At 40.3% G+C, this 27825-nt stretch overlaps 1 protein-coding gene across 4 annotated transcripts; it reads right to left on the bottom strand.

Moving 5' to 3' along the window:
- Window positions 1-44: 44 nt before the first annotated feature.
- LOC115202454 (asialoglycoprotein receptor 1) lies at window positions 45-27349 on the bottom strand. 4 transcript variants are annotated; one of them, XM_029766608.1, is made up of 12 exons: window positions 27260-27349; window positions 22884-22926; window positions 22429-22694; window positions 22044-22310; window positions 16189-16458; window positions 11925-12194; window positions 9786-9869; window positions 8241-8245; window positions 8015-8150; window positions 3582-3721; window positions 3400-3509; window positions 45-2003 (listed from the first exon to the last, which is right to left on the bottom strand). In XM_029766608.1, the coding sequence occupies exons 3-12, from the start codon at window positions 22487-22489 to the stop codon at window positions 1871-1873; spliced, it is 1476 nt and encodes a 491-aa protein (XP_029622468.1). In that variant the 5' UTR covers window positions 22490-22694; window positions 22884-22926; window positions 27260-27349; the 3' UTR covers window positions 45-1870. The 4 variants fall into 4 exon arrangements, with proteins under 4 accessions (XP_029622468.1, XP_029622466.1, XP_029622469.1 ...); XM_029766606.1 differs by having other exon boundaries at window positions 8015-8245; window positions 27260-27348; XM_029766609.1 differs by lacking the exon at window positions 16189-16458 and having other exon boundaries at window positions 8015-8245.
- Window positions 27350-27825: the final 476 nt, after the last annotated feature.

The raw sequence follows: 27825 nt of genomic DNA, 5'->3' as shown, positions 1-27825 counted from the left end.
TGCACCTGTCTGGTGGACATTCTAAAGAAGAAAGAGACTGTAGATTTCTTCTAACAGCAACTTTATTATAAGGTTTACAAACATGGAGCAATCAACAATCACTGAAATAGTTCAGAGTTGAAAAGCCCAACGAACAGAGTTGGCTCTCTCCTTTTGTAGAAAGGACATCCTCTTATCTATGTGAAAGTTAACAGATGTGCAGAAACAGGGCAGAGGAACAGTTGTAAAAAGTAATTTAGCTCATCTGTGCAGATGTAGATAGCTGATATCCTCACTGTAATTCCCACATAGCTAGATTCCTGCTGATTGTAAACACAGGTCACATACTGTGGTCGCACCCAAACTGCTCATAAACTCAGCAAAAAAAGAAATGTCCTCTCACTGTCAACTGCGTTTATTTTCAGCAAACTTAAAATCTGTAAATATTTGTATGAACTATGCATTGTAATGTTTTCTAAGAAATGGTTAAACGTACACGTGGTGTTTCCTTTTTGAATTGAAATTGACCCCAACCCTGTTGCTCTCAGGCGTGGATGATTGACAGGTGATTACTGATCAGAGAAGCTATATGAAAGTAGCCTCCCAACCAGGTTATTTTCCTGCAGTTGGTTTGGATAGTCTTTTTGTTTTCCTTGTTGTGATTTTGTCACCCAGCTCTTGGGATGGCCAACTGAAGAGTCTCAACGGGCCTCCATTGGGCCACGGTGAGTCGTGAGTAAGCTGTATTCTGCCTAACTCTCTGGCTGTGAGAGAATCCCAAATGACACCCCATTCCCTTTATAGTGCACTACTCACCAAGAGGAATGCACTACAAAGGGGATAAGGTATCATTTGGGATTCTCTCTCTCCCTCTGAAATATAACAGAACCATTAAACAACTAGATTCACTTGCTAAATAATTTCTGCTTTTCAAAACAGTTGAATCTAATCACTACCTGTATTAAAGGTCACCAGGGGTCGTGACTTGTTTGTTGCACTGGCCATTGCCATTGCAACCTGTCCTACTCAAGTCAATGAGTAGTCCCAGTTAGTTTAGTAACAAAACCTTAGAAACTGTTTTGATAACTGATGATTATTTATGATCCAACCCTTCATTCTGGTGCTGCCTCCACAAAGAGGAAGTTAACAAGATATGAGTTCAAATGTAAACAGTAACATTCACTCTGTCTTAAAAGGCACAACATCTTATTTACACCAGTTTTTCTTTCTTCAAGTTTAGGAGTAGACCTTTCTCAGGAGTTTTTCCTAGGGAGTTTTTCCCAGCCACCGTGCTTCTTTCACATGCATTGCTTGCTGTTTGGGGTTTTAGGCTGGGTTTCTGTACAGCACTTTGAGATTTCAGCTGATGTACGAAGGGCTATATAAATAAATTTGATTTGATTTTGATTTGATTTAAAATGTACACGGTAAAATTCACTCTCTCTCCTAAAGAGGCAGAGAGGTGTCTTGTCCTTCTACATTCCAGATGTTTTACCCCTATTTATACACATTGTTTGGCATACAGTATGAATACATGATTGTGTGTCAGCTTGTGCAGCAGACATTAGTCAGTCATGTTGCTCCTGGTCACGTGATGCGGTAGCCCAACCTGCGACTTCAAAAATCAGTGTCAGCTCTCGGCCCAAGAGGGAATTTCCTTATCAAATTAAGAAGTTGGTTTCTCCTGTGGGAGACTCAGGTTCAGATCAGTGTCTTTGTGTGTGTGCGTGTGCGTGTGTGTGTGTGTGTGTGTATGTGTGCATGTGTTTGTTTCTCTCCTACCTGTAGTTCAGAGTACCATTCTATCAAATCCCACCAGTCTTCAGACCATCATTAACATACAGTAGAGAGTTAATTAATCAGCAGTGCAGAGAAAGTACTTATGAGAAGCCTATTTCTCACAGATCCATTCTTGTGAAAATGAACATCCCAAATCCCTCCATACTCCTTGGCCTGACGATATGTAATAGATTTCCCCACAGTTCTGGTACGTACCACCACCAGGCTCTCCACTCCACCAATACCTGCAGTAAAAACAACACATAGTTAGACTGACCACTCTCTCAGAACCTAGACTATGAACAACACAGAGTTAAACTGGCCACTCTCTCAGAACCTAGAGTATAAACAACACAGAGTTAAACTGACCTTTCTCTCAGAACCTAGATTATGAACAACACAGAGTTAGACTGACCACTCTCAGAACCTAGAGTATGAACAACACAGAGTTAGACTGGCCACTCTCTCAAAACCTAGACTATGAACAACACAGAGTTAGACTGGCCACTCTCTCAGAACCTAGAGTATAAACAACACAGAGTTAAACTGACCTTTCTCTCAGAACCTAGATTATGAACAACACAGAGTTAGACTGACCACTCTCTCAGAACCTAGAGTATGAAAAACACAGTTAGACTGGTCACTCTCTCAGAACCTAGAGTATGAACAACACAGTTAGACTGGCCGGCCACTCTCTCAGAACCTAAAGTATGAACAACACAGATAATCAGTCCTACACCTTCCACTGTGGTCAGTGTTATTAGATCAGTAGTCTCTTACCTTGGGGTGGTCAGTGTTATTATAGAGTAGTAGTCTCTTACCTTGGGATGGTCAGTGTTATTATAGAGCAGTAGTCTCTTACCTTGGGGTGGTCAGTGTTATTATAGAGCAGTAGTCTCTTACCTTGGGGTGGTCAGTGTTATTATAGAGCAGTAGTCTCTTACCTTGGGGTGGTCAGTGTTATTATAGAGCAGTAATCTCTTACCTTGGGATGGTCAGTGTTATTATAGAGCAGTAGTCTCTTACCTTGGGGTGGTCAGTGTTATTATACAGCAGTAGTCTCTTACCTTGGGGTGGTCAGTGTTATTATAGAGCAGTAGTCTCTTACCTTGGGGTGGTCAGTGTTATTATAGAGCAGTAGTCTCTTACCTTGGGTTGGTCAGTGTTATTATAGAGCAGTAGTCTCTTACCTTGGGTTGGTCAGTGTTATTATAGAGCAGTAGTCTCTTACCTTGGGTTGGTCAGTGTTATTATAGAGCAGTAGTCTCTTACCTTGGGGTGGTCAGTGTTATTATAGAGCAGTAGTCTCTTACCTTGGGGTGGTCAGTGTTATTATAGAGCAGTAGTCTCTTACCTTGGGGTGGTCAGTGTTATTATAGAGCAGTAGTCTCTTACCTTGGGATGGTCAGTGTTATTATAGAGCAGTAGTCTCTTACCTTCGGGTGGTCAGTGTTATTATAGAGTAGTAGTCTCTTACCTTGGGGTGGTCAGTGTTATTATAGAGCAGTAGTCTCTTACCTTGGGATGGTCAGTGTTATTATAGAGCAGTAGTCTCTTACCTTGGGGTGGTCAGTGTTATTATAGAGCAGTAGTCTCTTACCTTGGGATGGTCAGTGTTATTATAGAGCAGTAGTCTCTTACCTTGGGGTGGTCAGTGGGGTGCCGTCAACCCATTTCCAGGTCCCCTCAGTAGCAGAGTCAGTCAAACCAATCCAGACATAACGGACTGATTTAAACCCATTGATGAATGTCTGTTGTGGCACAGAAAAAGCATTGTTAATAATACATGATGGACTAATAAATAAAGTAGCTCTGTCTCTCACCTGTTCCTCTTCACTGTTAACGATCACCAGATCTGCTCCTCTCTCCAGACAGTCCTGTCTACTCTTCTCCCAGGATTTCCCCTCAGTAGAGAGGTAGTAACAGCTGCAGCCAAACCTTCTCCATCCTTCAGGACAGGAACCTAGAAGATTGACATTTACTATTGTTGACAGGGGCCTATTTATATAATTAATATGAATTCGGAGAACAAAAATGATTAAATATTAAAAACATTAAACCTCTCACTAAAGGCTTCAGTCATACTAAAGTTATGCTTAAATCTGAACTGGTTCTCCAGCAAATTGGTACAAATGTCTCACCCCATGTTCAAGAATGGCATTTTTTCCTTTATTCAGATTACAACCTCTCACTTTTGGTTATTTTAAAATGAAATGAAACCCAAAATATCGCTATTTTTTAAACAAGCCATCGAAAGTTGGTTGCAATTTCAGTTTAATCCAAATATTATGGTTAAACTCCAACATACTAATTGATTAAAAACGCTATATTTAAAAAAAAAAAAAGTAAAGCGGTATAATCTTTATACATTATAGAAATAGGACTGGTAGAGTTGTTACACATGCAGCTAACAGAAATATATGGAAATGTCTGTTCTACTCATAATTAAAACCAACGTTGGGAAGAGATTTTCGATGTACCGATTCCATGGTACATGGTTTATGAACTGATACACAAAACGACCCTGGATTAAAAAAAACATTTTAAAGTTTTAATTATTACACAACATTCGTGCAACCAATAGAATGTTATATACAGTGCATTCGGAGAGTGTTTAATGTTTAAAAAAAAATCCCCCCCGTCATCAATCAACACACAATACCCCATAATGACAAAGGAAAACCATTTTTTTTTTTTGCAAATGTATTAAAAATAAAAAACGGAAATATTACATTTACATAAGTATTCAGACAATTTACTCAGTACTTTGTTGAACATTGGCAGTGATTACAGCCTTGAGTCTTCTTGGGTATGACGCTACAAGCTTGGCACACCTGTATTTGGAGAGTTTCTTCCATTATTCTCTGCAGATCCACTCAAGCTCTGTTAGTTTGGATGGGGAGCGTCGCTGCAAAGCTATTTTCAGGTCTCTCCAGAGATGTTCGATCGGGTTTAAGTCCGGGCACTGGCTGGGCCACTCAAGGACATTCAGAGACTTGTCCCGAAGCCACTCCTGCGTTTTCTTGGCTGTGTGCTTAGGGTTGTTGTCCTGTTGGAAGGTGAACCTTCGCCCCCAGTCTGAGGTCCTGAGCACTCTGGAACAGGTTTGCATCAAGGATCCCTCTGTACATTGCTCCGTTCATCTTTCCCTTGATCCTGACTAGTCTCCCAGTCCCTGCCGCTGAAAAACATCCCCACAGCATGATGCTGCCACCACCATACTTCACCGTAGGGATGGTGCCTGGTTTCCTCCAGGCATGACGCTTGGCATTCAGGCCAAAGAGTTCAATCTTTGTTTCATAAGACCAAAGAATCTTGTTTCTCATGGTCTGAGAGTCCTTTAGGAGCCTTTTGACAAAATCCAAGTAGGCTGCCATGTGCCTTTTACTGAGGAGTGTCTTCCATCTGGCCACTATACCATAAAGGCCTAATTGGTGGACAACTGCAGAGATGGTTATCCGTCTGGAAGGTTCTCCCATCTCCAGTGGTACTCTGGAGCTCTGTCAGAGTGACCATCGGGTTCTTGTTCACCTCCCTGACCAAGGTCATTCTCCCCTGATTGCTCAGTTTGGCTGGGCGACCAGCTCTAGGAAGAGTCTTGGTTTATCCAAACTTCTTCCATTTAAGAATGATGGAGGTGACTGTGTACTTGGGGACCTTCAAATGCTGCTGAAACTTGTTGGTACTCTTCAATCAATTGAATTTACCACAGGTGGACTCCAATCAAGTTGTTGAAACATCTCAAGGAATATCAATGGAAGCAGGATGCACTGAGCTCAATTTCAAGTCTCATTGCAAAGGGTCTGAATACTTATCCTCTACAGGAGGATAAGCTGAAGGATGGGACTAAAAACAAGCAAAATTCCCCCCCTCCCCGCGGGACAGTTGAGCTGACATAGGCTAATGTGATTAGCATGAGGTTGTAAGTAACAAGAACATTTCCCAGGACATAGACATATCTGATATTGGCAGAAATAATAAATTATTGTTAATCTAACTTCACTGTCCAATTAACAGTAGCTATTACAGTGAAATAATACCATGCTATTGTTTGAGGACAGTGCACAGTTATGAACATAAATGTATTCATAAACCAATTAGGCACATTGGGGAAGTCTTGATACAACATTTTGAACAGAAATGCAATGGATCATTGGATCAGTCTAAATCTTTGCACATACACTGCTGCCATCTAGTGGCCAAAATCTAAATTGCACCTATATTCCTTAGTCATATATTTGTCTTTCATTGCATTATAAAGATGGAAAAAACAAATGTTTTTTTATTTGTATTATCTTTTACCAGATCTAATGTGTTATATTGTCCTACATTAATTTCACATTTCCACAAACTTCAATGTGTTTCCTTTCAAATGGTATCAAGAATATGCATATCCTTGCTTCAGGTCCTGAGCTATAGGCAGTTAGATTTGGGTATGTCATTCTAGACCGAAAATTGAAAAAAAGGGTCCGATCCTTCAGAGGTTAAGTAAACAAGGTATGTTTTCTATGACATTTGCACGCCAAAAAAATTAAACTTTCGCTTTGTCATTATGGTGTATTGTGTGTAGATGGATTTTAGAATGGATATCCTCATACATTTTAGAATAAGGCTGTAACTTAATAAAATGTGGAAAAAGTGAAGGGGTCTGAATACTTTGTGAATGCATTGTATATGGGGGCGATACAACCATCCCAGCTCCACAGATTTTGCTGCTTAGAGAAAGAATCATTAGATCAATTGTTTTGGTACTGTCCATATGTAACTTGTTTTTGTTCACAGGTTCAGGAATGACTGAAGAATTGCAACATTTACCTGGAGCTAACTCTGCAAATAGCACTGCTGGGTGATTTAAAAAGTCATAGTCAATCGATCAATAATATAATAATACTCATAGCAACATTTTTTTACTTTAATGTTACAATATGTGGACTCTATGAGACTAGAAAGGTTCCAGATGTTTGTGAAACATCACAGCACAGATGAAATATATATGGCAAATATAAATCAAAACTGGATGGTGTTCAGATATAGATGGGAGGTGTTGAGTGGAGCTGAAGGATGGGACTAAAAACAAGCAAAATAGAATTATTGTAAAATATGCTCTGTCCATAAAATGTATATAGTATGTACAAGCTGGAAGTAGAAGCCTAAGTGTTGTTGTCCATTCTATTACAACAATTAGAGGATGGGTGGTTGGGATAGGGCAATTAATAAGGAAAAAATATATTTTAAATATATATACTACTGGTCAAATGTTTGGACACACCTACTCATTCAAGGGTTTTTCTTTATTTTTACTATTTTCTACATTGTAGAATAATAGTGAAGACATCAAAACTATGAAATAACACATGGTTCCATGTAGTAACCAAAAAAGTATTAAACAAATCAAAATATATTTTATATTTGAGATTCTTTAAAGTAATGATGGACTGTGGTTTCTCTTTGCTTATTTGAGCTGTTCTTGCCATAATATGGATTTGGTATTTTACCAAATAGGGCTATCTTCTGTATACCGTCCTACCTTGTCACAACACAACTGATTGGCTCAAACGCATTAAGGAAAGAAATTCCACAAATGAACTTTTAAGAAGGCACACCTGTTAATTGAAATGCATTCCAGGTGACTACCTCATGAAGCTGGTTGAGAGAATGCCAAGAGTGTGCAAAGCTGTCCTCGAGGCAAAGGGTTGCTATTTGAAGAATCTCAAATAGAAATATATTTGGATTTGTTTAAGACTTTGTTGGTTACTGTATGATTCCATATGTGTTATTTCATAGTGTTGATGTCTTCACTATTATTCTACAATGTAGAAAATAGTAAAAATAAAGAAAAACCCTTGAATGAGTAGGTGTTCGAAAACTTTTGACCGGTAGAGTGTGTATGCACGTATGTATGCATGTATATATTTTACATACTGTATATATTTACAAAAAATATATTTGAGGGATTATATATGGTGCAGACAATTACATTGATGGAAGCCACAATCTATCTGCAACATTAAAGCTGATCTACCCCCTAAAAAATAAAACAATCTGAGTTCTAGGTAGTTCTGATGACCTCTGATCTCCTGTGGTGTGTGTTGAGCGCAAAGGCAAAACACAGCTCCCGTCAATTTAATTTGTTTCTGGTCCTAACGGCAATGGCAAATACTACTTATTGAATATGCTTGTGTGTGAGATAACAGGACAACAACAGAAACTGTGGATCAGCAAGCAAATAAAAAGGGGGCCCTTTGCACACATTTACCTTTGTTCTCCCAGTTCAGTCTTTCTATCTCCTTCTGTAGCTGGTCACGCTCCATAGTTGTAGTGTTCAGACTCTTCATCAACGTGTCTCTCTCAGTGGTCCTGGTATTTAGACTATTCTGCAACTGGTCTCTCTCAGTGGTCCTGGTATTTAGACTATTCTGTAGCTGGTCTCTCTCTGTGGTCATGGTATTTAGACTATTCTGTAGCTGGTCTCGCTCTGCAGTTGCATCTGTAAAAGGGAAAAGTCAATCAAAATGTGTAACTATCACAACATTGACTACAAATGCTTAACTTCTTACATCTAGGCGTTCCGCTAGCGGAACCCCGTTCCCCCAGCGGAACCCCTAGCCAACAGCCAATGGGGTTGCATGGCGCAAAATACAAAAACCGCAAAAATGCAATAATTAAAATTTTTCAAACATACGACTATTTTACACCATTTTAAAGACAAGACTCTCGTTAATCTAACCACATTGTCCGATTTCAAAAAGGCTTTACAGCGAAAGCAAAACATTAGATTATGTTAGGAGAGTACATAGCCCAAAATAATCACACAGACATTTTCCAAGCAAGCATATATGTCACATAAACCCAAAACACAGCTAAATGAAGCACTAACCTTTGATGATCTTCATCAGATGACACTCCTAGGACATTATGTTATACAATATATGCATGTTTTGTTCAATCAAGTTCATATTTATATCCAAAAACAGCTTTTTACATTGGCATGTGATGTTCAGAACATGCATTCCCACCCAAAACTTCCGGTGAATTTACTAAATTACTCATCATAAACGTTGACAAAATACATAACAATTATTTTAAGAATTATAGATACAGATCTCCTTTATGCAATCGCTATGTCAGATTTTAAAATAGCTTTTCGGCGAAAGCACATTTTGCAATATTCTGAGTACATAGCTTAGCCATCACGGCTAGCTATTTTGACACCTGCCAACTTCGGCGCACAAAACTCAGAATTACTATTAGAAAAATGGTATTACCTTTGCTGATCTTCGTCAGAATGCACTCCCAGGACTGCTACTTCCACAATAAATTTTGTTTTTGTTCCAAATAATCCATAGTTATGTCCAAATACCTCTGTTTTGTTCGTGCGTTCAGGTCACTATCCAAAGGGTAACGCGCGAGCACATATCGAGACAAAGAAATTCAAAATGTTCCTTTACCGTACTTAGAAGCATGTCAAACGCTGTTTAAATTCTATTTTTATGGTATTTTTTTCGTAAAATAGCGATAATATTCCAACCCGGACAATAGTGTATTCATTCAGAGGAAAAGAAAAAACAGCATGGTCGCGGGACCGCGCATCTCCAATCTCTTTGTCACCAGGCAGACCACTGACAAACTGTGCTACTATACTCTGCCCAGAGACAGGAGACGCCTCAATCTGCATTCTGAAGGCTTTAGAGAGCCAATGGAAGCCTTAGAAAGTGCCACGTAACCCCAGAGATACTGTAGTTTCGAAAGGGACAAGAAAGAAGAACTACAAATTCGCAGACAGGCCACTTCCTGCTTGGAATCTTCTCAGGTTTTTGCCTGCCATATGAGTTCTGTTATACTCACAGACACCATTCAAACAGTTTTAGAAACGTTAGAGTGTTTTCTATCAAAAACTACTAATAATATGCATATTCTCATTTCTGGGCAAGAGTAGTAACCAGTTTAAATCGGGTACGTTTTTTTCATCCGGCCGTGAAAATACTGCCCCCTATCCCAAACAGGTTAATAAAAAACGATTAACTTACAGGAATCCCACAGGCCTATGATCACAGCCAGTAGAACACACACTGCAGCAACTCTGGAGGGTCTCCTCCACCACTGAAAATGTACTGAATAACAAGATATTAAAGTCAGATCTTTGGTAATGTGTTAATGTGTTTTACTTGTATCATCAGTGCTTTATTTGAGCTGGATCCTGGCACCTCTCTGTTTTGGACTGATGTGTTCCAGAACCTATTTGGTCGGATCCGCTACTTCTCATGGCATGAAAAATAATTGTTACTGTTTGCAACGTAAAAATTTGAATTAAAGCGCTCAAAGTTAATTTGAGTTTCTTCCTCGTTAATTCTCCTGCCCCCTAATAAAAAATGTAATGTAAAAACATAGATTTTCAGCCCGTGCCTGATTTTCTGAGAATACTAAACTTTTCACTACTTTATTACACATTACGCTGTTATTTATAACCCGATATGGATGAAAATATCTTAAAATTAAAGCTGACTTTAACCTCAAAGTCATTATTTTAAATCCAAACTTTTGGAGCATAGAGCCAAAAGAAGAAGCATGCTTGACAGTCAAGCAATAACTACGGAGGGCACAGTAGGTAGGGGTAAGGTAGAGGCAGGTAGACTCAATATTAACAGAGGGTACTGTAGGTAGGGGTAAGGTAACAACAGGTAGTCTCAATATTAATAGAGGGTACTGTAGGTAGGGGTAAGGTAGAGGCAGGTAGTCTCAATATTAACAGAGGGTACTCTAGGTAGGGGTAAGGTAGAGGCAGGTAGACTCAATATTAACAGAGGGTACTGTAGGTAGGGGTAAGGTAACAACAGGTAGTCTCAATATTAATAGAGGGTACTGTAGGTAGGGGTAAGGTAGAGGCAGGTAGTCTCAATATTAACAGAGGGTACTCTAGGTAGGGGTAAGGTAGAGGCAGGTAGTCTCAATATTAACAGAGGGTACTGTAGGTAGGGGTAAGGTAACAACAGGTAGTCTCAATATTAATAGAGGGTACTGTAGGTAGGGGTAAGGTAGAGGCAGGTAGTCTCAATATGAACAGAGGGTACTCTAGGTAGGGGTAAGGTAACAACAGGTAGTCTCAATATTAACAGAGGGTACTGTAGGTAGGGGTAAGGTAGAGGCAGGTAGCCTCAATATTAACAGAGGGTACTGTAGGTAGGGGTAAGGTAGAGGCAGGTAGTCTCAATACAGAGGGTACTGTAGGTAGGGGTAAGGTAACAACAGGTAGTCTCAATATTAACAGAGGGTACTGTAGGTAGGGGTAAGGTAACAACAGGTAGTCTCAATATTAACAGAGGGTACTGTAGGTAGGGGTAAGGTAGAGGCAGGTAGTCTCAATAATAACAGAGGGTACTGTAGGTAGGGGTAAGGTAACAACAGGTAGTCTCAATATTAACAGAGGGTACTGTAGGTAGGGGTAAGGTAGAGGCAGGTAGTCTCAATATTAACAGAGGGTACTGTAGGTAGGGGTAAGGTAACAACAGGTAGTCTCAATATTAACAGAGGGTACTGTAGGTAGGGGTAAGGTAGGGGAAGATATCTTTGAGGTTAGAGTGTTGGGCCAGTAACCAAAAGGTTGCTGGTTCAAATACTGAAGCGGACAAGGTGAACAATCTGTTGTGCCCTTGAGCAAAGCACTTCATCCTAATTGCTCCAGGAGCGCTGTACGTTGGAGCCATTGCGATCATTGTCACGAAGTCCCACTCGCGTTAGAAGTTTAATTCCTTCGACCTCATGGCACCTGAGCCCAATTTCGAGTCTCATAGCAAAAGGTCTGAATACTTATGTAAATAAGGTATCTTTTTTATATTTTTTATACATTTGCAACAATTTCTAAACCTGTTTTCAATTCGTCAATATTGGTTATTGTGTGTAGATTGATGAATAAGGCTGGATAAGGCTGTAACGTAACAAAATGTGGAAAAAGTCAAGGGGTCTGAATAATGTTTTACACTGTAATACTGATAAAGTTTTAAAGCAAGCAGAGGCAACTCATTGACGTAATGACTCACAGGAACAGAAACAAGCATGAACATCCCATGCTAACACATTCATTATGACTATATCATATACATTTTTAGAACTAGTTAAAGTTGAATAAACTTTGACACCAGGCACAATACTTAAGTAGGGTAATTCCTTACTTGTGGTGAGGTTTGTTGACACCAGTTCACTTTGCTTTCCATTTTCTAGCACAGTGCAGACAGTGACAGAGTACTGAGTGACACATTGCAGGTCAGACAGAGTGATGCTGGGTGAAGATGTGGAGGTGATGTGTGGTTCTGTCCCTGGACAGCGGTAGGAGATCTGGTAATGGTGTTGGGATTGGTCCAATCCTGGTGGCTGGCTCCAGCTAACAGTGGCTGATGTGGTGTCCACTGAGTCAACAGTCAGCTGGTCTGGAGCAGGAAGTACTAAGAGAAAATAGATTATTGTCAGGGCTACAGTTTAACTCCAGATATCTACTACAGGAGGGAAAGTAGAATAGTAGTTTAAAAGTAGAAAAGGTCAGCTTGCAATTCCTTTTGATATTTTTTATTCATTTTTTTATTTAACCTTTATTTAACCAGGTAGGCCAGTTGAGAACAAGTTCTCATTTCCAACTGCGACCTGGCCAAGATAAAGCAAAGCAGTAAAACAAAAACAACAACACAGAGTTACACATGGGATAAACAAACATACAGTCAATAACACAATAGAAAAATCTGTATACAGTGTTTGCAAATGAAGTAAGGAGGTAAGACAATAAATAGGCCATAGTGGCGAAGTAATTACAAATGAGCAATTAACACAGGAGTGATAGATGTGCAGATGAGGATGTGCAAGTAGAAATACTGGGGTGCAAAAGAGAAGAAAAACAAAAACAAATATTGGATGAGGTAGGTAGTTGGTTGGATGGATGGGCTATTTACAGATGGGCTGTGTACAGCTGCAGTGATCGGTAAGCTGCTCTGACAGCTGATGCTTAAAGTCAGTGAGGGAGATATGAGTCTCCAACTTCAGTAATTTTTGCAATTCATTCCAGTCACTGGTAGCAGAGAAGTGGAAGGAAAGGCGGCCAAAGTAGGGATTAGCTTTGGGGATGACCAGTGAAATATACCTGCTGGAGAGCGTGCTATGGGTAGGTGTTGCTATGGTGACCAGTGAGCTGAGATAAGGCGGGGCTTTACCTAGCAAAGACTTATAGATGACCTGGAGCCAGTGGGTTTGGCGACGAATATGTAGCGAGGACCAGCCAACGAGAGAATACAGGTCGCAGTGGTGGGTAGTATATGGGGCTTTGGTTACAAAACGGATGGCGCTGTGATAGACTGCATCCAAATTGCTGAGTAGAGTGTTGGAGGCTATTTCATAAATGACATTGTCGAAGTCAAGGACCGGTAGGATAGTCAGTTTTACGAGGGTAATGGGAAGGGAAGAAATAAACTAAAGCAGAATTCACAACAGAAGTTAGATATGTCATGTAAAAAAAAAAAGAATCCACTAAAGAACATTTATTTATCAACTTCACTGTGCCACTGCTACATTGTTGTCACCATGGCAACAAAAAAATACCCTGCAGTTCTAAATCCTCTCCACAACAACAAGTGTTTTATAATGTAGTACTGATAAAGTTAAAGCAAGCAGAGGCAGATCAACTCATTGACCTAATGGAAGAAAGCATGAATTCAGACACTACAAAAACATTTATTAATTTCAGCAACAAACTGCATGATGAGATCTGGGGAATTCACCATCATATATTTCTCATCAGGGAAGATACTGGACCTTTACATCCCATCCTGACACATCATTACGATTAGTTTATAGCTTTTTTGATAACTAGTTAAGGTTTGATAAATATTATGTCTGGTGTCAAACTTGACGTATTTTACTTCCTTACCAGTGTGAAGGTTGTTGACACCAGTTGACTTTGCTTTCCATTTTCCAGCACAGTACAGACAGTGACTGAGTATTCAGTAGCAGGTTGCAGGTCAGAGAGAGTGATGCTGTGTGAAGATGTTGTAGTGATGTGAGGTTCTGTCCCTGGACAGTGGTAGGAGATCTGGTAATGATGTTGGGTTTGGTCCAATCCTGGTGGCTGGCTCCAGCTAACACCAGCTGATGTGGGTTCCACTGAGTCAACAGTGAGCTGGTCTGGAGCAGGAAGTACTAAGGGAAAATACATTATTGTCAGTGTTATCGTTTAACTCCAGAAATAGACTACAGGAGGAAAAGTAGAATAGTAGTTTAAAAAATTGAAAAAGCAATTACTTTTGATATGGGAAGAAATAAGCTAAAGCAGAAGTCACAACAGAAGCTGATTTGTAACAAAAATGAAGTGTTTCTGCTATTCCGGCACCATTTATTCCGGCGCCGTCCCACGCCTGGACTCCCTGACGGGCCGCCCCCAGGTGGTGAGGGTAGGTAGCAACACATCTGCCACGCTGATCCTCAACACTGGAGCCCCTCAGGGGTGCATGCTCAGTCCCCTCCTGTACTCCCTGTTTACCCACGACTGCATGGCCAGGCACGACACCAACAGCATCATTAAGTTTGCAGATGACACAACAGTGGTAGGCCTGATCACCGACAACGACGAGACAGCCTATAAGGAGGAGGTCAGGGACCTGGACGGGTGGTGCCAGAATAACAACCTATCCCTCAATGTAATCAGGACAAAGGAGATGATTGTGGACTACAGGAAAACGAGAACCGAGCACATCCCCATTCTTATCGACGGGGCTGTAGTGGAGCAGGTTGAGAGCTTCAAAATCCTTGGTGTCCACATCACCAACAAACTATCATGGTCCGAACACACCAAGACAGTCGTGAAGAGGGCACGACAAAGCCTATTCCCCCTCAGGAAACTAAAAAGATTTGTCATGGGTCCTCAGATCCAAAAAAGGTTCTATAGCTGCAACATTGAGAGCATCCTGACTGGTTGCATCACTGCCTGGTATGGCAACTGCTTGGCCTCCGACCGCAAGGCACTACAGAGGGTAGTGAGTACGGCCCAGTACATCACTGGGGCTAAGCTGCCTTCCATCCAGGACTTCTACACCAGGCGGTGTCAGAGGAAGGCCCTAAAAATTGTCAAAGACCCCAGCCACCCCAGTCATAGAATGTTCTCTCTGCTACCGCATGGCAAGCGGTACCGGAGCACCAAGTCTATGACTGAAAGTCTTCCCAACAGCTTTTACCCCCAAGCCATAAGCCATAAGACTCCTGAACAGGTAATCAAACTCAGACTATTTGCATTGTGTTCCACTACCCCCCACCCGCCAACCCCTCTTTTACGCTGCTATTCTCTGTTTATCATCTATGCATAGTCACTTTAACTATACCTACATGTACATATTACCTCAATTAGCCAGACTAACCGGTGCCCCTGCACCTCTGTACCGGTACCACCTGTATATAGCCTTGCTACTGTTATTTTCACTGTCACTGTACTGTTTTTTAATGTATCTATTGTTTACCTAATATCTATTTTTTACTTGAAAATTGCACTGTTGGTTAGGGCTTGTAAGTACGCATTTCACTGTTGTATTCGGCGCACGTGACAAATAAACTGATTTGATTTATATTCATGAATTCATATAAATGAAACGAATGCTGATATTTATAAATCCTCTCCACAATAACAAGGGTTTCACGCTGTACTTTGAATAAAGTTAAAGCAAGCAGAGGCAGATCAACTCCTTGACATAATGACTCACAGTGGTGTAAAGTACTTAAGTAAAAATACTTGAAAGTACTACCTAAGTAGTTTTTCGGGTATATGTACTTTACTTTACTATTTATGTTTGACTACTTTTACTTCACTACATTCCTTAAGAAAATAACATACTTTTTATTCCATACATTTTCCCTGACATAAAGGTACTCGTTACATTTTGAATACTTAGAAGGACAGGAAAATATTATAATTCACACACTTATCAAGAGAACATCCCTGGTCATTTATACTGCCTCTGATCTGGCAGAATCCCTAAACTCAAATGCTTAATTTGTAAATGATGTCTGAGTGTTGGAGTGTGCCCCTGGATATCCGGAAATAAATAAAACAAGAAAATGGTGCCATCTGGTTTGCTTAATATAAGGAATGTGAAATGATTTATACTTTTACTTTTGATACTTGAGTATATTTAAAACCAAATACTTTTAGATTTTACTCAAGTAGTATTTTACTGGGTGACTTTCACCTTTACTTGAGTAATTTTCTATTAATGTATCTTTACTTTTACTCAAGTATGACAATTGGTTACTTTTTCCACCACTGATGACGCACAGAAACGGAAGAAAGCATGAACTCAGAATTTATAAACGTTCATTGATTTCAGTACGAAACTGCATTTTGAGATCTGGGGAAATCACATATAGTCCTTTTGATAACCAGAACTAATACTTAAGTAGGGTACTTACTTGTGGTGAAGGTTGTTAACACCAGTTGACTTTGCTTTCCATTTTCCAGCACAGTACAGACAGTGACTGAGTATTCAGTAGCAGGTTGCAGGTCAGAGAGAGTGATGCTGGGTGAAGATGTGGTAGTGATGTGAGGTTCTGTCCCTGGACAGCGGTAAGAGATCTGGTAATGATGTTGGGTTTGGTCCAATCCTGGTGGCTGGCTCCAGCTAACAGCAGCTGATGTGGTCTCCACTGAGTCAACATTCAGCTGGTCTGGAGCAGGAAGTACTAAGAGAAAATACATTATTGTCAGGGATACAGTTTAACTCCAGATATACACTGAGTGTACAAAACATTAAGGATACCTGCTCTTTCCATGACAGACTGACCAGGTGAATCCAGATTAAAGTTATGATCCCTTATTAATGTCACTTGTTAAATGAAGGATGAAGGAGAGGAGACAGGTTAAAGAAGGATTTCGTATGTGTGCCATTCAGAGGGTGAATGGGCAAGACAGAAATATTTAAGTGCCTTTGAACGGGGTATGGTATGTGCCAAGAGCATAAGTTTGGGGCAAAAACTGAAACGCTGCTGGGTTTTTCACGCTCAACAGTTTCCCATGTGTATCAACAATGTTCCACCACCCAAAGGACATCCAGCCAACTTGACAACTGTGGCAGGAATTGAAGTCAACATGGGCCAGCTTCCCTGTGGAATGCTTTCAACATCTAGTAGAGCCCACGCCCTGATGGATTGAGGCTGTTCTGAGGGCTAAATGTTTTGTACACTCAAATGTAATGAAATGTTTAACAGATAACAGATAACACTTAACATTTCTCAAAAATTAAACAATCTGAAAAATGTAAATGTTGAAAAAGAAAGTCCTCAAGCTTTCAATAAAGAGTTACAACTTCCTCTCAGATAATGGCTGAACTATGCCTCTTTCAGCCTCAACAAAAGGCCAACATCTCTTGATTAGGCTGCTAGGTGTTTCACTAAGGATTGCCATAATGTTTTAAGAAGATGTTTTACCTAGAGCTGTGGAGGTCATGACATTTAGTCAGCTGGTTATTGTCATGCAATAGACTGCTGGTCTCATGGTAATTGACTGAGAATTAATGAATTGTTTACAAGGTTACCATGAACTTTTCACAAGGTTTAATGTTTGATTTGATACATTAAATAATTCATGACTAATTTTCCAGTAAGAAACTGCTAGCCATTGGCTGTTAACAGCTGACAGCTGCTAACTGGCAAGCACAAAAGTGAACAACTCGGGAGTACAGACCACAAGAAATCAGTTGCCGAAAATGCAAAGTCAAAGAAGAGAATATTCTGTCAAGAAAGATATTTTTTTATATTTGAAATAAAGGCATACTAAGACAAAATAAATGTGACAGGTAAATGATAACACATTAGTGCATTTAATAAAATGCTGGAAGTGAATGCTGGAATTAAACAAACTATGCAAATGAGCAAAAGGTGTGTGCATTAAGGAAATAGATGGCTGGCTCAAATAGAAACCTGTCTCTAATAAGCCCCTGTTGTTTCCAGTGATTTATGCAAATAAACCCCTGGGCTATTAATTTCAATTTTATGGTAAACACGTTTAACATCTCCAGGCCTCAACACCTACAAGCCACTGATGTGTGCCTTTGGAACATCAATATTTTTTTAAGTGTAATAAATAATTTAATATACACCATCACAATAAATCAATGATGTATTTTAGGCAGGACTAAATAAACATAATATGAAGAAAATGTATTTCAGAAGAACAGAAGAGTTGGCCTACTGTATATTATCTGGCTAAGCGCCATGCCATTGGCTGTAGACTTGTTCATTTAGCAGACAAGATATGCTTAAGCCCCGTGAAATTATTTTATATAATTTTATAGTAAGAATCAATCATTATTTTAATTCAGTTTTATTTTTGGGGGGGCTTGGGCTCATATAGGCCTATAAATAAGCTCTCATGATCATGGGTGTTTTGAATGAATCATCACCTTAGAAAGGGCTGTCCATTTCATTGTGTTTGGCTTTGAAACAACATCCACAACTACCATGTTTTCCACTCAGTTTCAACCTGCTGTTGAACTTCTTTCTTCAAATTGATCACCACAGTGAGGTGAGTTTTAAAAGGACATACTGTTTAAGTGTTTGCTGTGATTTTCAATTGCATTGATGTCAGAGTGGTTACAAGGACAATAGAGCCCTGAGTACCAAGCCATTAGGACCTGCTGGTAGTTTGCAAGTTGGGTACTACCAACGCATGTCCAGAGTGCAAAAAAGAAGATTACCGTGACTCAGTAGTCATGTGGAATTTTACTGAGGTCATGACCCATGACTGCCGGTAATACGTGACCGACCGGCTCGATCTTATGTAGCAACATTTTAAATTATGTTGTTTACATTGGATAAAAGTGAAGACTCGGAGCTACAAAATGGTATAGCATACACTACAGTTGAGGAACAATGGGAAAGTAATTCTGCTTAGAAAGTTGATAAACTTGTAACCTCACTTTTGAGAAAATGGCCTTTCAATGCTTTGGTAAACCTACTGGAGAGCTCTTTGTCTACACCCATTCAGCATCGTTCACACCCTCTTAAGCTTTAGCCCCACCCATCTCTTTAGGGATTCACATGTGAGGCCATGTACTAAACATTTCAAGACTAAAGGCTGGTTTAAAATACGGTGTGTTTGTACATTTTATCTAGAGTGCCAGAGTGTGCTCTGGGTGTTCGTAAACTCAGAGTATTGTCAGATTGTCCGTTCGTAAATTCAGAACTTTTTGCTCTCGGAGCGTTCAGAGTGCACACTGGACGCTCTGGCCAAAAAGTAGGGTTGATCCGAGCGTTCTGCCTAACAATAGTCAAGCACCCAACATTAGTCAAGCACTGAACATTTTACTCGCCCTAGCAGAGCTGGTTAGGCTGTTAAGTTATCCAGAGCGTTGGTGACTGCAACTGTGCTGCTGGTAACAATTTAATTACGTTTAATTTGCCAACGTTCACTGACACCGGCCATATTCAACAGGTGTTGAGCATTCGTAAATTGGTCAGTTATTCTGCCCTCTGGCACACAGACGAGAGTGCTCTGAAATCAGAGTAGACAGCTAGAGCGAATTTACCAGCTACATCTATCAACAGTTGTCGCAGTGACATCATGAACATTCAATTTAAATGGTTACTTGCATAGTGGAGTCTTTCGTATCTAAGACATGTAGCTAGCTAAACAATGAACCATAATCCCAACTCATGACGTTACTACCCTGCATGAATCTGCATGTAGCTAACCAACCAGGTTCAATGTTAGCTAGCTAACATTAGGCTATAACTAGCAAAAACTCTGATATACAAATAATTAACTACACACAGATGATACACATAACGTTAGCTAGCTAAAAGTACACTAACTCGAAATGAAAACGACTGACAAAATTAGAAACGTTTACTATATGAAAATGTAGCTGTATACTTGGATTGACACTAACTCTTGGCATAGATTTAACAATGTCATAGTCACCGCAACATCATTGTACTTTTCCAAACGGGAAAGTTGTAGTCATTTTATTAAATGTTTAAGGGATTCATTTTTTAAATGTTTATAACCTTCCAGATGGAAAAGTAGAATAAACCCAGGGCTTTTGATATGGGAAGAAATAAGCTAGAAACAGAAGAGAAGAAACAAAATGTGTATTTGTAATGTAACAAAATTGTTGTAGTTCGTTTATTTTATTTATTTAACCTTTGTTTAACTAGGAAACTTAGTTAAAAACAAATTCTTATTTACAATGACGGCCTGCTAAAAGGCCTCCTGCGGGTACTGGGGCTGGGATTAAAAATATAAATATAACACACACACACACACACACACACACGCACACGCACACACGAGAGACAACACTACATAAAGAGAGACCTAAGACAACATAGCAAGGCAGCAACACATGACAACACAGCATGGTAGCAATACAACATGGTACAAACATTATTGGGCACAGACAATAGCACAAAGGTATAGACAACAATGCATCACAGAAAGCAGCCACAACTGTCAGTAAGAGTGTCCATGATTGAGTCTTTGAATGAAGAGATAAAACTGTCCAGTTTGAGTGTTAGTTGCAGCTCGTTTCAGTCGCTAGCTGCAGTGAACTGAAAAGTGGAGCGACACAGGGATGTGTGTGCTTTGGGGACCTTTGACAGAATGTGACTGGCAGAACAGGTGTTGTATGTGGAGGATGAGTGCTGAAGTAGATCTCAGATAGGGAGGAGGGGAGTGAGGTCTAAGAGGGTTTTATAAATAAGTATCAATCAGTGGGTCTTGCGACAGGTATACAGAGATAACCAGTTTAGAGGAGTATAGAGGGCAGTGACGTGTCCTATAAGGAGCATTGGTTGCAAATCGTATGGCTGAATGGTAAAGCACATCGAGCCGCTCGAGAGCACCCTTGCCTGCCGATCTATAAATGATGTCTCCGTAATCTAGCATAGGAAGGATGATCATCTGAATCATGGTTAGTTTGGCAGCTGGGGTAAAAGAGGAGTGATTACAATAGAGGAAACCAAGTCTAGATTTGACTTTACCCTGCAGCTTTGATATGTGCTGAGAGAAGGACTGTATAGCGGCTAGCCATACTCCCAAGTACTTGTATGAGGTGACTACCACAAGCTCTAAACCCTCAAGAGGTAGTAATCACACCTCTGGGGAAAGGGGCATTCTTCTAACCAAACCACATGACCTTTGTTTTGGAGGTGTTCAGAACAAGGTTAAGGGTAGAGAAAGGTTGTTGGACACTAAAGCCTCTTATGGCTAGGGGGCAATATTTTCACGGCTGGATAAAAAACGTACCCGATTTAATCTGATTATTAGTCCTGCCCAGAAACTAGAATATGCATATAATTATTAGCTTTGGATAGAAAACACTCCAAAGTTTCTAAAACTGTTTGAATGGTGTCTGTGAGTATAACAGAACTCATTTGGCAATCCAAAACGTGAGAAGATTCTGTACAGGAAGTACCCTGTCTGACCATTTCTTGCCCTTCTTTGTCATCTCTATCCATTACAAAGGATCTCTGCTGTTACGTGACACTTCCTACGGCTCCAATGGGCTCTCAGAGCCCGGGAAAAAGTTGAATGACGTAATTCAAAGCCCTGGCTGAAACACACGAGCACTTTTGCTAAGTGTTCTATCAGAGGACAAAGGGCTTAGGCTCGTGCACTGGCCGCCCCCGCCTTTCTGTTTTTCCCTCTATTTACCGAAACACAGATTCCCGGTCGGAATATTATCGCTTTTTTACAAGAAAAATGGCATAAAAATTGATTTTAAACAGCGGTTGACATGCTTTGAAGTACGGTAATGAAATATTTTGAAATCTTTTGTCACGTTATGCGCCATGCGCACAACCCTTATTTACCATTGGGATAGTGTCTAGAACGCACAAACAAAACGTCGCTGATGGAACATAACTATGGATTATTTTGGACCAAACCTACATTTGTTATTGAAGTAGAAGTCCTGGGAGTGCATTCTGACGAAGAACAGGAAAGGTAATCAAACTTTTCTAATAGTAAATCTGATTTTGGTGAAGGCTAAACTGGGTGGCTGTCTAAATAGCTAGCCCTGTGATGCCGGGCTATCTACTGAGAATATTGTAAAATGTGCTTTCACCGAAAAGCTATTTTAAAATCGGACATATCGAGTGCATAGAGGAGTTCTGTATCTATAATTCTTAAAATAATTGTTATGTTTTTTGTGAACGTTTATCGTGAGTAATTGAGTAAATTCACCGGAGGTTTGCGGGGGTTTGCGGGGGTTGGAGATAGGCTTTAGTGGTAAAGAGATGATGCGCTGTAATTAGGGATCTCTTACTAGTGCAAATTGTTGTAGAGACAGGTTCACTCTGTTCCCCATTGCTCAGCACAGTTGTAACACTAACAGTGTACTCGGTGCCAGGTTGCAGGTTTGAGAAAGTTTTGTGGCAGTTGTCAGTAATGGCTGTGAGGGGGTCTGTTCCTGGGATGCAGTGTGATATGAGGAAGCGCTGTGGGACTTTCTCCATCCCTTCAGCCTTGGACCAGTGGAGAGTGAAGGAGGTCTCTTCCAAATGGTTTATCTTTAAATCTCTGGGTGGGACCACTGGAACATAAACCAAGATTTGTTTAGAATAGAGGATGTGCTGTTTTTGACAGTCCAAAAATGTCTCTAGTAATGAATGACTGATGTCTGAATAAAACCACAAGTTAGCCTACTGTACCTGTGGATAGGGATGCTGAGACCCATCTGCTTTGTCTTCCATCTTCTCCCTCTGTTGCCATGTTGAACTGGTACTTTTCACCAGGTTTGAGGATGCTTATTTCAAGATGATGCCCACCTTTCACTCTTGTTGAGCTTGTTTCACCGTCACACCCCCAGGTCACTCTGTATGTCTGTGGTCCTGTCAGCCACTGAGGAGAACTACAGCTCAGAGACCCAAATACTAATGTCAGCAGCAGGACATGGATTCACCAGAAGGTGGCAGCACTGGTGAAGGATTAATGAGAGAGAGAGAAAAACAGATTTTATTGACAATAAAATGACTAAAACAAATGTATTATTCATCCCAGCAGTTAAGGGACAACAATTGATATCTTAGTAAATGTATCCTCTTAAATGTAGATTTAAATGAAATACTATGGTTTGTGTCAGTTTATTCTGTGTTTCCATACCTACCATCATCTGAGGACAGCATTGCGTGCTGGTCGCCATCACAACTCTTAAAGTGTGGGAACAAAATAAGAATCAGTCATTTCTTTAACAACATGAAATTGTTACTTTGACAAATGTACAACAGATATTTTAAAATCAAGACACATCAACTGCTTTTGACATACAGGTAACTAACAAAATAAAGGAAACACGAGTAAATGAGAGATACAAAGTATATTGAAAGCAGGTGCTTCCACTAAAGGTCAACCGATTAATCGGAATGGCTGATTAATTAGGGCCGATTTCAAGTTTTCATAACAATCGGTAATCGTCATTTTTGGACACCGATTATGGCCGATTACATTGCACTCCACAAGGAGACTGCGTGGCAGGCTGACTACCTGTTATGCGAGTGCAGCAAGGAGCCAAGGTAAGTTGCTAGCTAGAATTAAACTTATCTTGTAAAAAACAATAAATCTTAACATAATCACTAGTTAACTACACATGGTTGATGATATTACTAGTTTATCTAGCTTGTCCTGCGTTGCATATAATCGATGCGGTGCCTGTTCATTTCTCATAGAATCACAGCCTACTTCGCCAAACGGGTGATGATTTAAGGAAGACATTCTCTTCTGCAAACCACTGGAAACCAGGACAACAGGAGAGGATATTTTTAAAGTACTGGACAGCTTTGTGACATCAAATGGACTTTGGTGATCAAGATGTATTGGTATCTGTAATAATGGTGCAAAAGCCATGACAGGGAGACATAGTGGAGTGGTATCGCGCGTGCAAGCAGTTTCTCCCGACGCCACTTGAGTAAACTGCAGCATCCACCGAGAGGCTCTTGCTGCCAAGGTAATGCCTGACAGCTTGAAAGACGTTTTGGACACTACAGTGAAAATGGAAACTTTGTTAAACCTGTTGGGGCTAGGGGGCAGTATTGTCACTTTCGGATGAAATACGTGCCCATATTAAACTGCCTCCTACTCAAACTCAGAAGCTAGGATATGCATATTATTAGTAGATTTGGATAGAAAACCCTCTAAAGTTTCCAAAACTGTTTTAATGATGTCTGTGAGTATAACAGAAGTCATATGGCAGGCAAAAACCTGAGAAGATTCCAAGCAGGAAATGAAAATCTGGTTCCTGTAGTTCTCAAGTCCTTGCCTTTCTGACACTGAGTTAGGACTCAAATAGCACTACCTAAGGCTTCCACTAGATGTCAACAGTCTTAGAAAGATGTTTGAGCCTTTTGCGGTAAACACAGACCGAAGGAGAACGCTGGTAAGCAGGTGAACAGAAAATCACTTCAGTTCACAGGGCGCGTTCACGTTAGAAGATACCTGCGTTCCAAAACGTTTTTCAAGACAATGCATGGGTCCGGTTGGAATATTACTGAAGTTTCATGTTCTCAAGGCCCTAAAGATTGATGCTAAACAACGTTTGACATGTTTGAACGTAAATAGTACTTTTTTTACTTTCCGTCGTGAAGGTTTCCGCGCAAACAACATGGAGTTATTTGGACATAAATTATGAACTTTATCGAACAAAACAACATTTATTGAGAACTTGGGATTCCTGGAAGTGCCTTCTGATGAAGATTATTAAAGGTAAGTGAATATTTATAATGCTATTTATGCGTTTAGATGACTCCAAGATGGCCGGTGTCTAATAATTGCCTGCTGTATTTTTCTGAGCACAGTACTCAGATTATTGCAAAGTGTGCCTTCCCAGTAAAGTTATTTTGAAATCTGTCAACACGATTGCATTAAGGAGGTGTTAATCTATAATTCTTTGAATAACAGTTTAATATTTTATCAAGGTTTATGAATAGTATTTTTTTAATTTGTTGTGCTGATTCACTGGCATTTTTGATGACGAGTTTCTCACACGACTGGCCTATCTGGGTGATGTTCTTCCTCGCCTGAATGAACTGAATCTAGGATTACAGGGACTCTCCACAACTATATTCAATGTGCGGGACAAAATTGAGGCTATGATTAAGAAGTTGGAGCTCTTCTCTGTCTGCATTAACAAGGACAACACACAGGTCTCTCCATTATTGTGTGATTTTTTTGAATGCAAATGAACTCAAGCTTACAGACAATGTCAAATGTGATATAGAGAAGCACATGAGCAAGGGTGCTCAATTACGTAGGTACTTTCCCGAAGCGGACGAGACAAACAACTGGATTTGTTATCCCTTTCATGCCCTGCCTCCAGTCCACTTACCGATCTCTGAACAAGAGAGCCTCATTGAAATTGCAACAAGCGGTTCTGTGAAAATTATATTTAAATCAGAAGCCACTGCCAGATTTCAGGATAGGGCTGCGCAAAGAGTAACCTGCCTTGGCAAATCGTGCTGTTAAGACACTTATGCCCTTTGCAGCCTATGTGTGAGTGGATCCTCGGCAATCACTAGCATGAAAACGAAATACAGACTGTGTGGGAAATTATTTAAGACTGAGACTCTCCAATACAACGCAACATTGCAGAGTTATGTGCATCCTTTCAAGCACACCCTTCTCATTAACCTGTGGTGAGCTATTCACAATTTGATGAACAAATAAGGTTTTATATGTAAGATGGTTAAATAAAGAGCAACATTATTGATTATTATTATTTGATCCCTGGTCCTATAAGAGCTCTTTGCCACTTCCCACGAGCCGGGTTGTGACAAAAACTCACACTCATTCTTATGTTTAATAAATGTATCGTATAGTGTGTGTGTGGCAGGCTTACAATGGCAAAAAAACAACATTTGAGACCCTGGTGCAAGAGGGGGTACGCAGCTGGTGGTTGAATGTTTGAAGGGTTACGGGACTATAAAAGTTTGGGAACCACTGCCCCATACTAACATACTGTATAATACTTAGGGAGTGTTTGGGACATTTAATCTGGAGTGCCACATCGCGGTCTGGGCGTTTGCAAATTCCGAGCGTTGTCAGATTGTCCATTTGTAAATTCAGAGCGGTTCGCTCCCGGAGAGTTCAGAGTGCACACTGGACGCTCTAGCCAGGGAGTAGTAGGGTTGATCCGAGCGTTCTGGCCTCACAACTGCAGTCAAGCTCCCAAGCTAACTGACTAACGTTGGCTAGCTTGCTACAGTAGCTACTCCCAGACACAAATGAGAGAACACCTCCCTCTGACCATTTTATTCACTCTAGCAGAGCTGGTTGGGCTGTTTTCATGTTATCCAAAGCATTGGTGACTGTAGCTGTGCTGCTGGCACCAATTTAATAACGCCTTTTCACCTAGGTTTACTGACACCGGCCATATTCAAGGGGTGTTGAGCGTTCGTAAATTCATCAGTTATTCTGCGCTCAGGCACACTCAGAGGAGAGTGCTCTGAAATCAGAGTAGATAGCCAGAGCAAATTTACAAACACACCCGAATTAACATTGTCTATTGAGAACGTGCAAAGACTATACCACTAAGCTAAGCTAAGAATGACTTGAGTAATCAAGCCAATAACGGTTGGGTAGTTAGATAGCATATAGTCAATATACTGTCAAGTTCAATGTATTTGAGGGGGCTCCTGAGTGGCACAGCAGTCTAAGTCACTGCATCTCAGTGCTAGAGGCATCACTACAGACCCTGGTTCGATCCAAAGCTGTATCACAACCAGCTGTGATTGGGAGTCCCATAGGGCAGCGCACACTTGGCCCAGCTTCAGGGTTAGGGTTTGGCTGGGGTATGCAGTTATTGTAAATAAGAATTTGTTCTTAACATACTTGTCTAGTTAAATAATGGCTAAATGAAAAATAAATACATTTGTAGCCAACTAACGTTAGGTAGCTACTAACGTACTGCTGTAATGATATGCTATGTGGTTCGTAAGGATAGTGTAGTTAACAAATTGTTAGCCAACGTGTAACTTACTTCAAAAATCATTATATTGCTCAACAGTCTCTTAACATTTGTCATAATTAATAAAATGAATTTGTATCCGAAGTCGTCTGACTTCAGCTGCATATTTTCCGCAATTTTCTTCAAATCTGATGGACATTCAGACACAAAAAATGTAATGGAACTCAATAAGGCCTACAGAGCACTCAATGACATGACCGCCTATCAAAGTTAGCAAGAAATACACCAACACTATTGCCTATTGTTTATTTCAACATAAGCATGTATTATTTTAAGATACATGTATTCTATTAACCTGATATATTAATATATCTCAGCGTCAGATCGCGTATTAAAGAGAACACCTTATGTACTTTGTGCGCACTCCGCCATAGTGGGCCTAGTTGGGTATTTATGTTTTTACCTGCCGTTTATTAGAAAGAAGTTGAAAATCAGGCTATTATCTTCACGTTTCGTTGGGATAAATAAGAATTGACTCCTAAAGAATCTTACATCTGACTTATATAATACAAATATTAACCTACCATTTCCCCTGCTGTCGACACGCCTCGAGTGGAGCGACATAAAAGAGTTGTCAAATGTACTTTCTTCTTCTTTGTTATAATGGCATTCCGCCACAATTATATGTGCATTCCGCCACCTACTGTACAGGTGGATAATAAGGATTTTTTAAATCAGGTCCCTACACAGGCTCAGAAGGATCATGTGATTGCGGGACATTTCCCGGTGACAGTAGTCCTTGCAGTGCTTCTGCTGTTAAGTCTTGGAGGCCCAAAAATGTCTCGGCTGCAGATATAATGATGTCCAGATTATTGGACACTTGTGCAGTACATTTAATAACAGTGGCTATACATGCTACAAAATCCACCTTTTTCACAATAAGTGTATCCAGATCCCTTGATTGAAGTATAACATTTGCAACTGGTTGTGGTGCGTCCGGCGCCATATCTTCTTCAGAGCTGTGGCGTCTTTCCCCTTCAACGTTCTTCACCACCTCCACATAGATTTGCTTAACACCTCAACCTTTCACCCTAACAGGGCACTCAGGGAATTCGGAAATATGATCCCCAACGCAGTTGCAACATTTTAC

The sequence above is a fragment of the Salmo trutta genome, chromosome 11 (genome assembly GCF_901001165.1).
Source record: "Salmo trutta chromosome 11, fSalTru1.1, whole genome shotgun sequence".
NCBI classification, from domain to species: Eukaryota; Metazoa; Chordata; class Actinopteri; order Salmoniformes; family Salmonidae; genus Salmo; species Salmo trutta.
The sequence above is the reverse complement of the archived record's forward strand: the minus strand, read 5'-3'. Positions and strand labels throughout refer to the sequence as shown.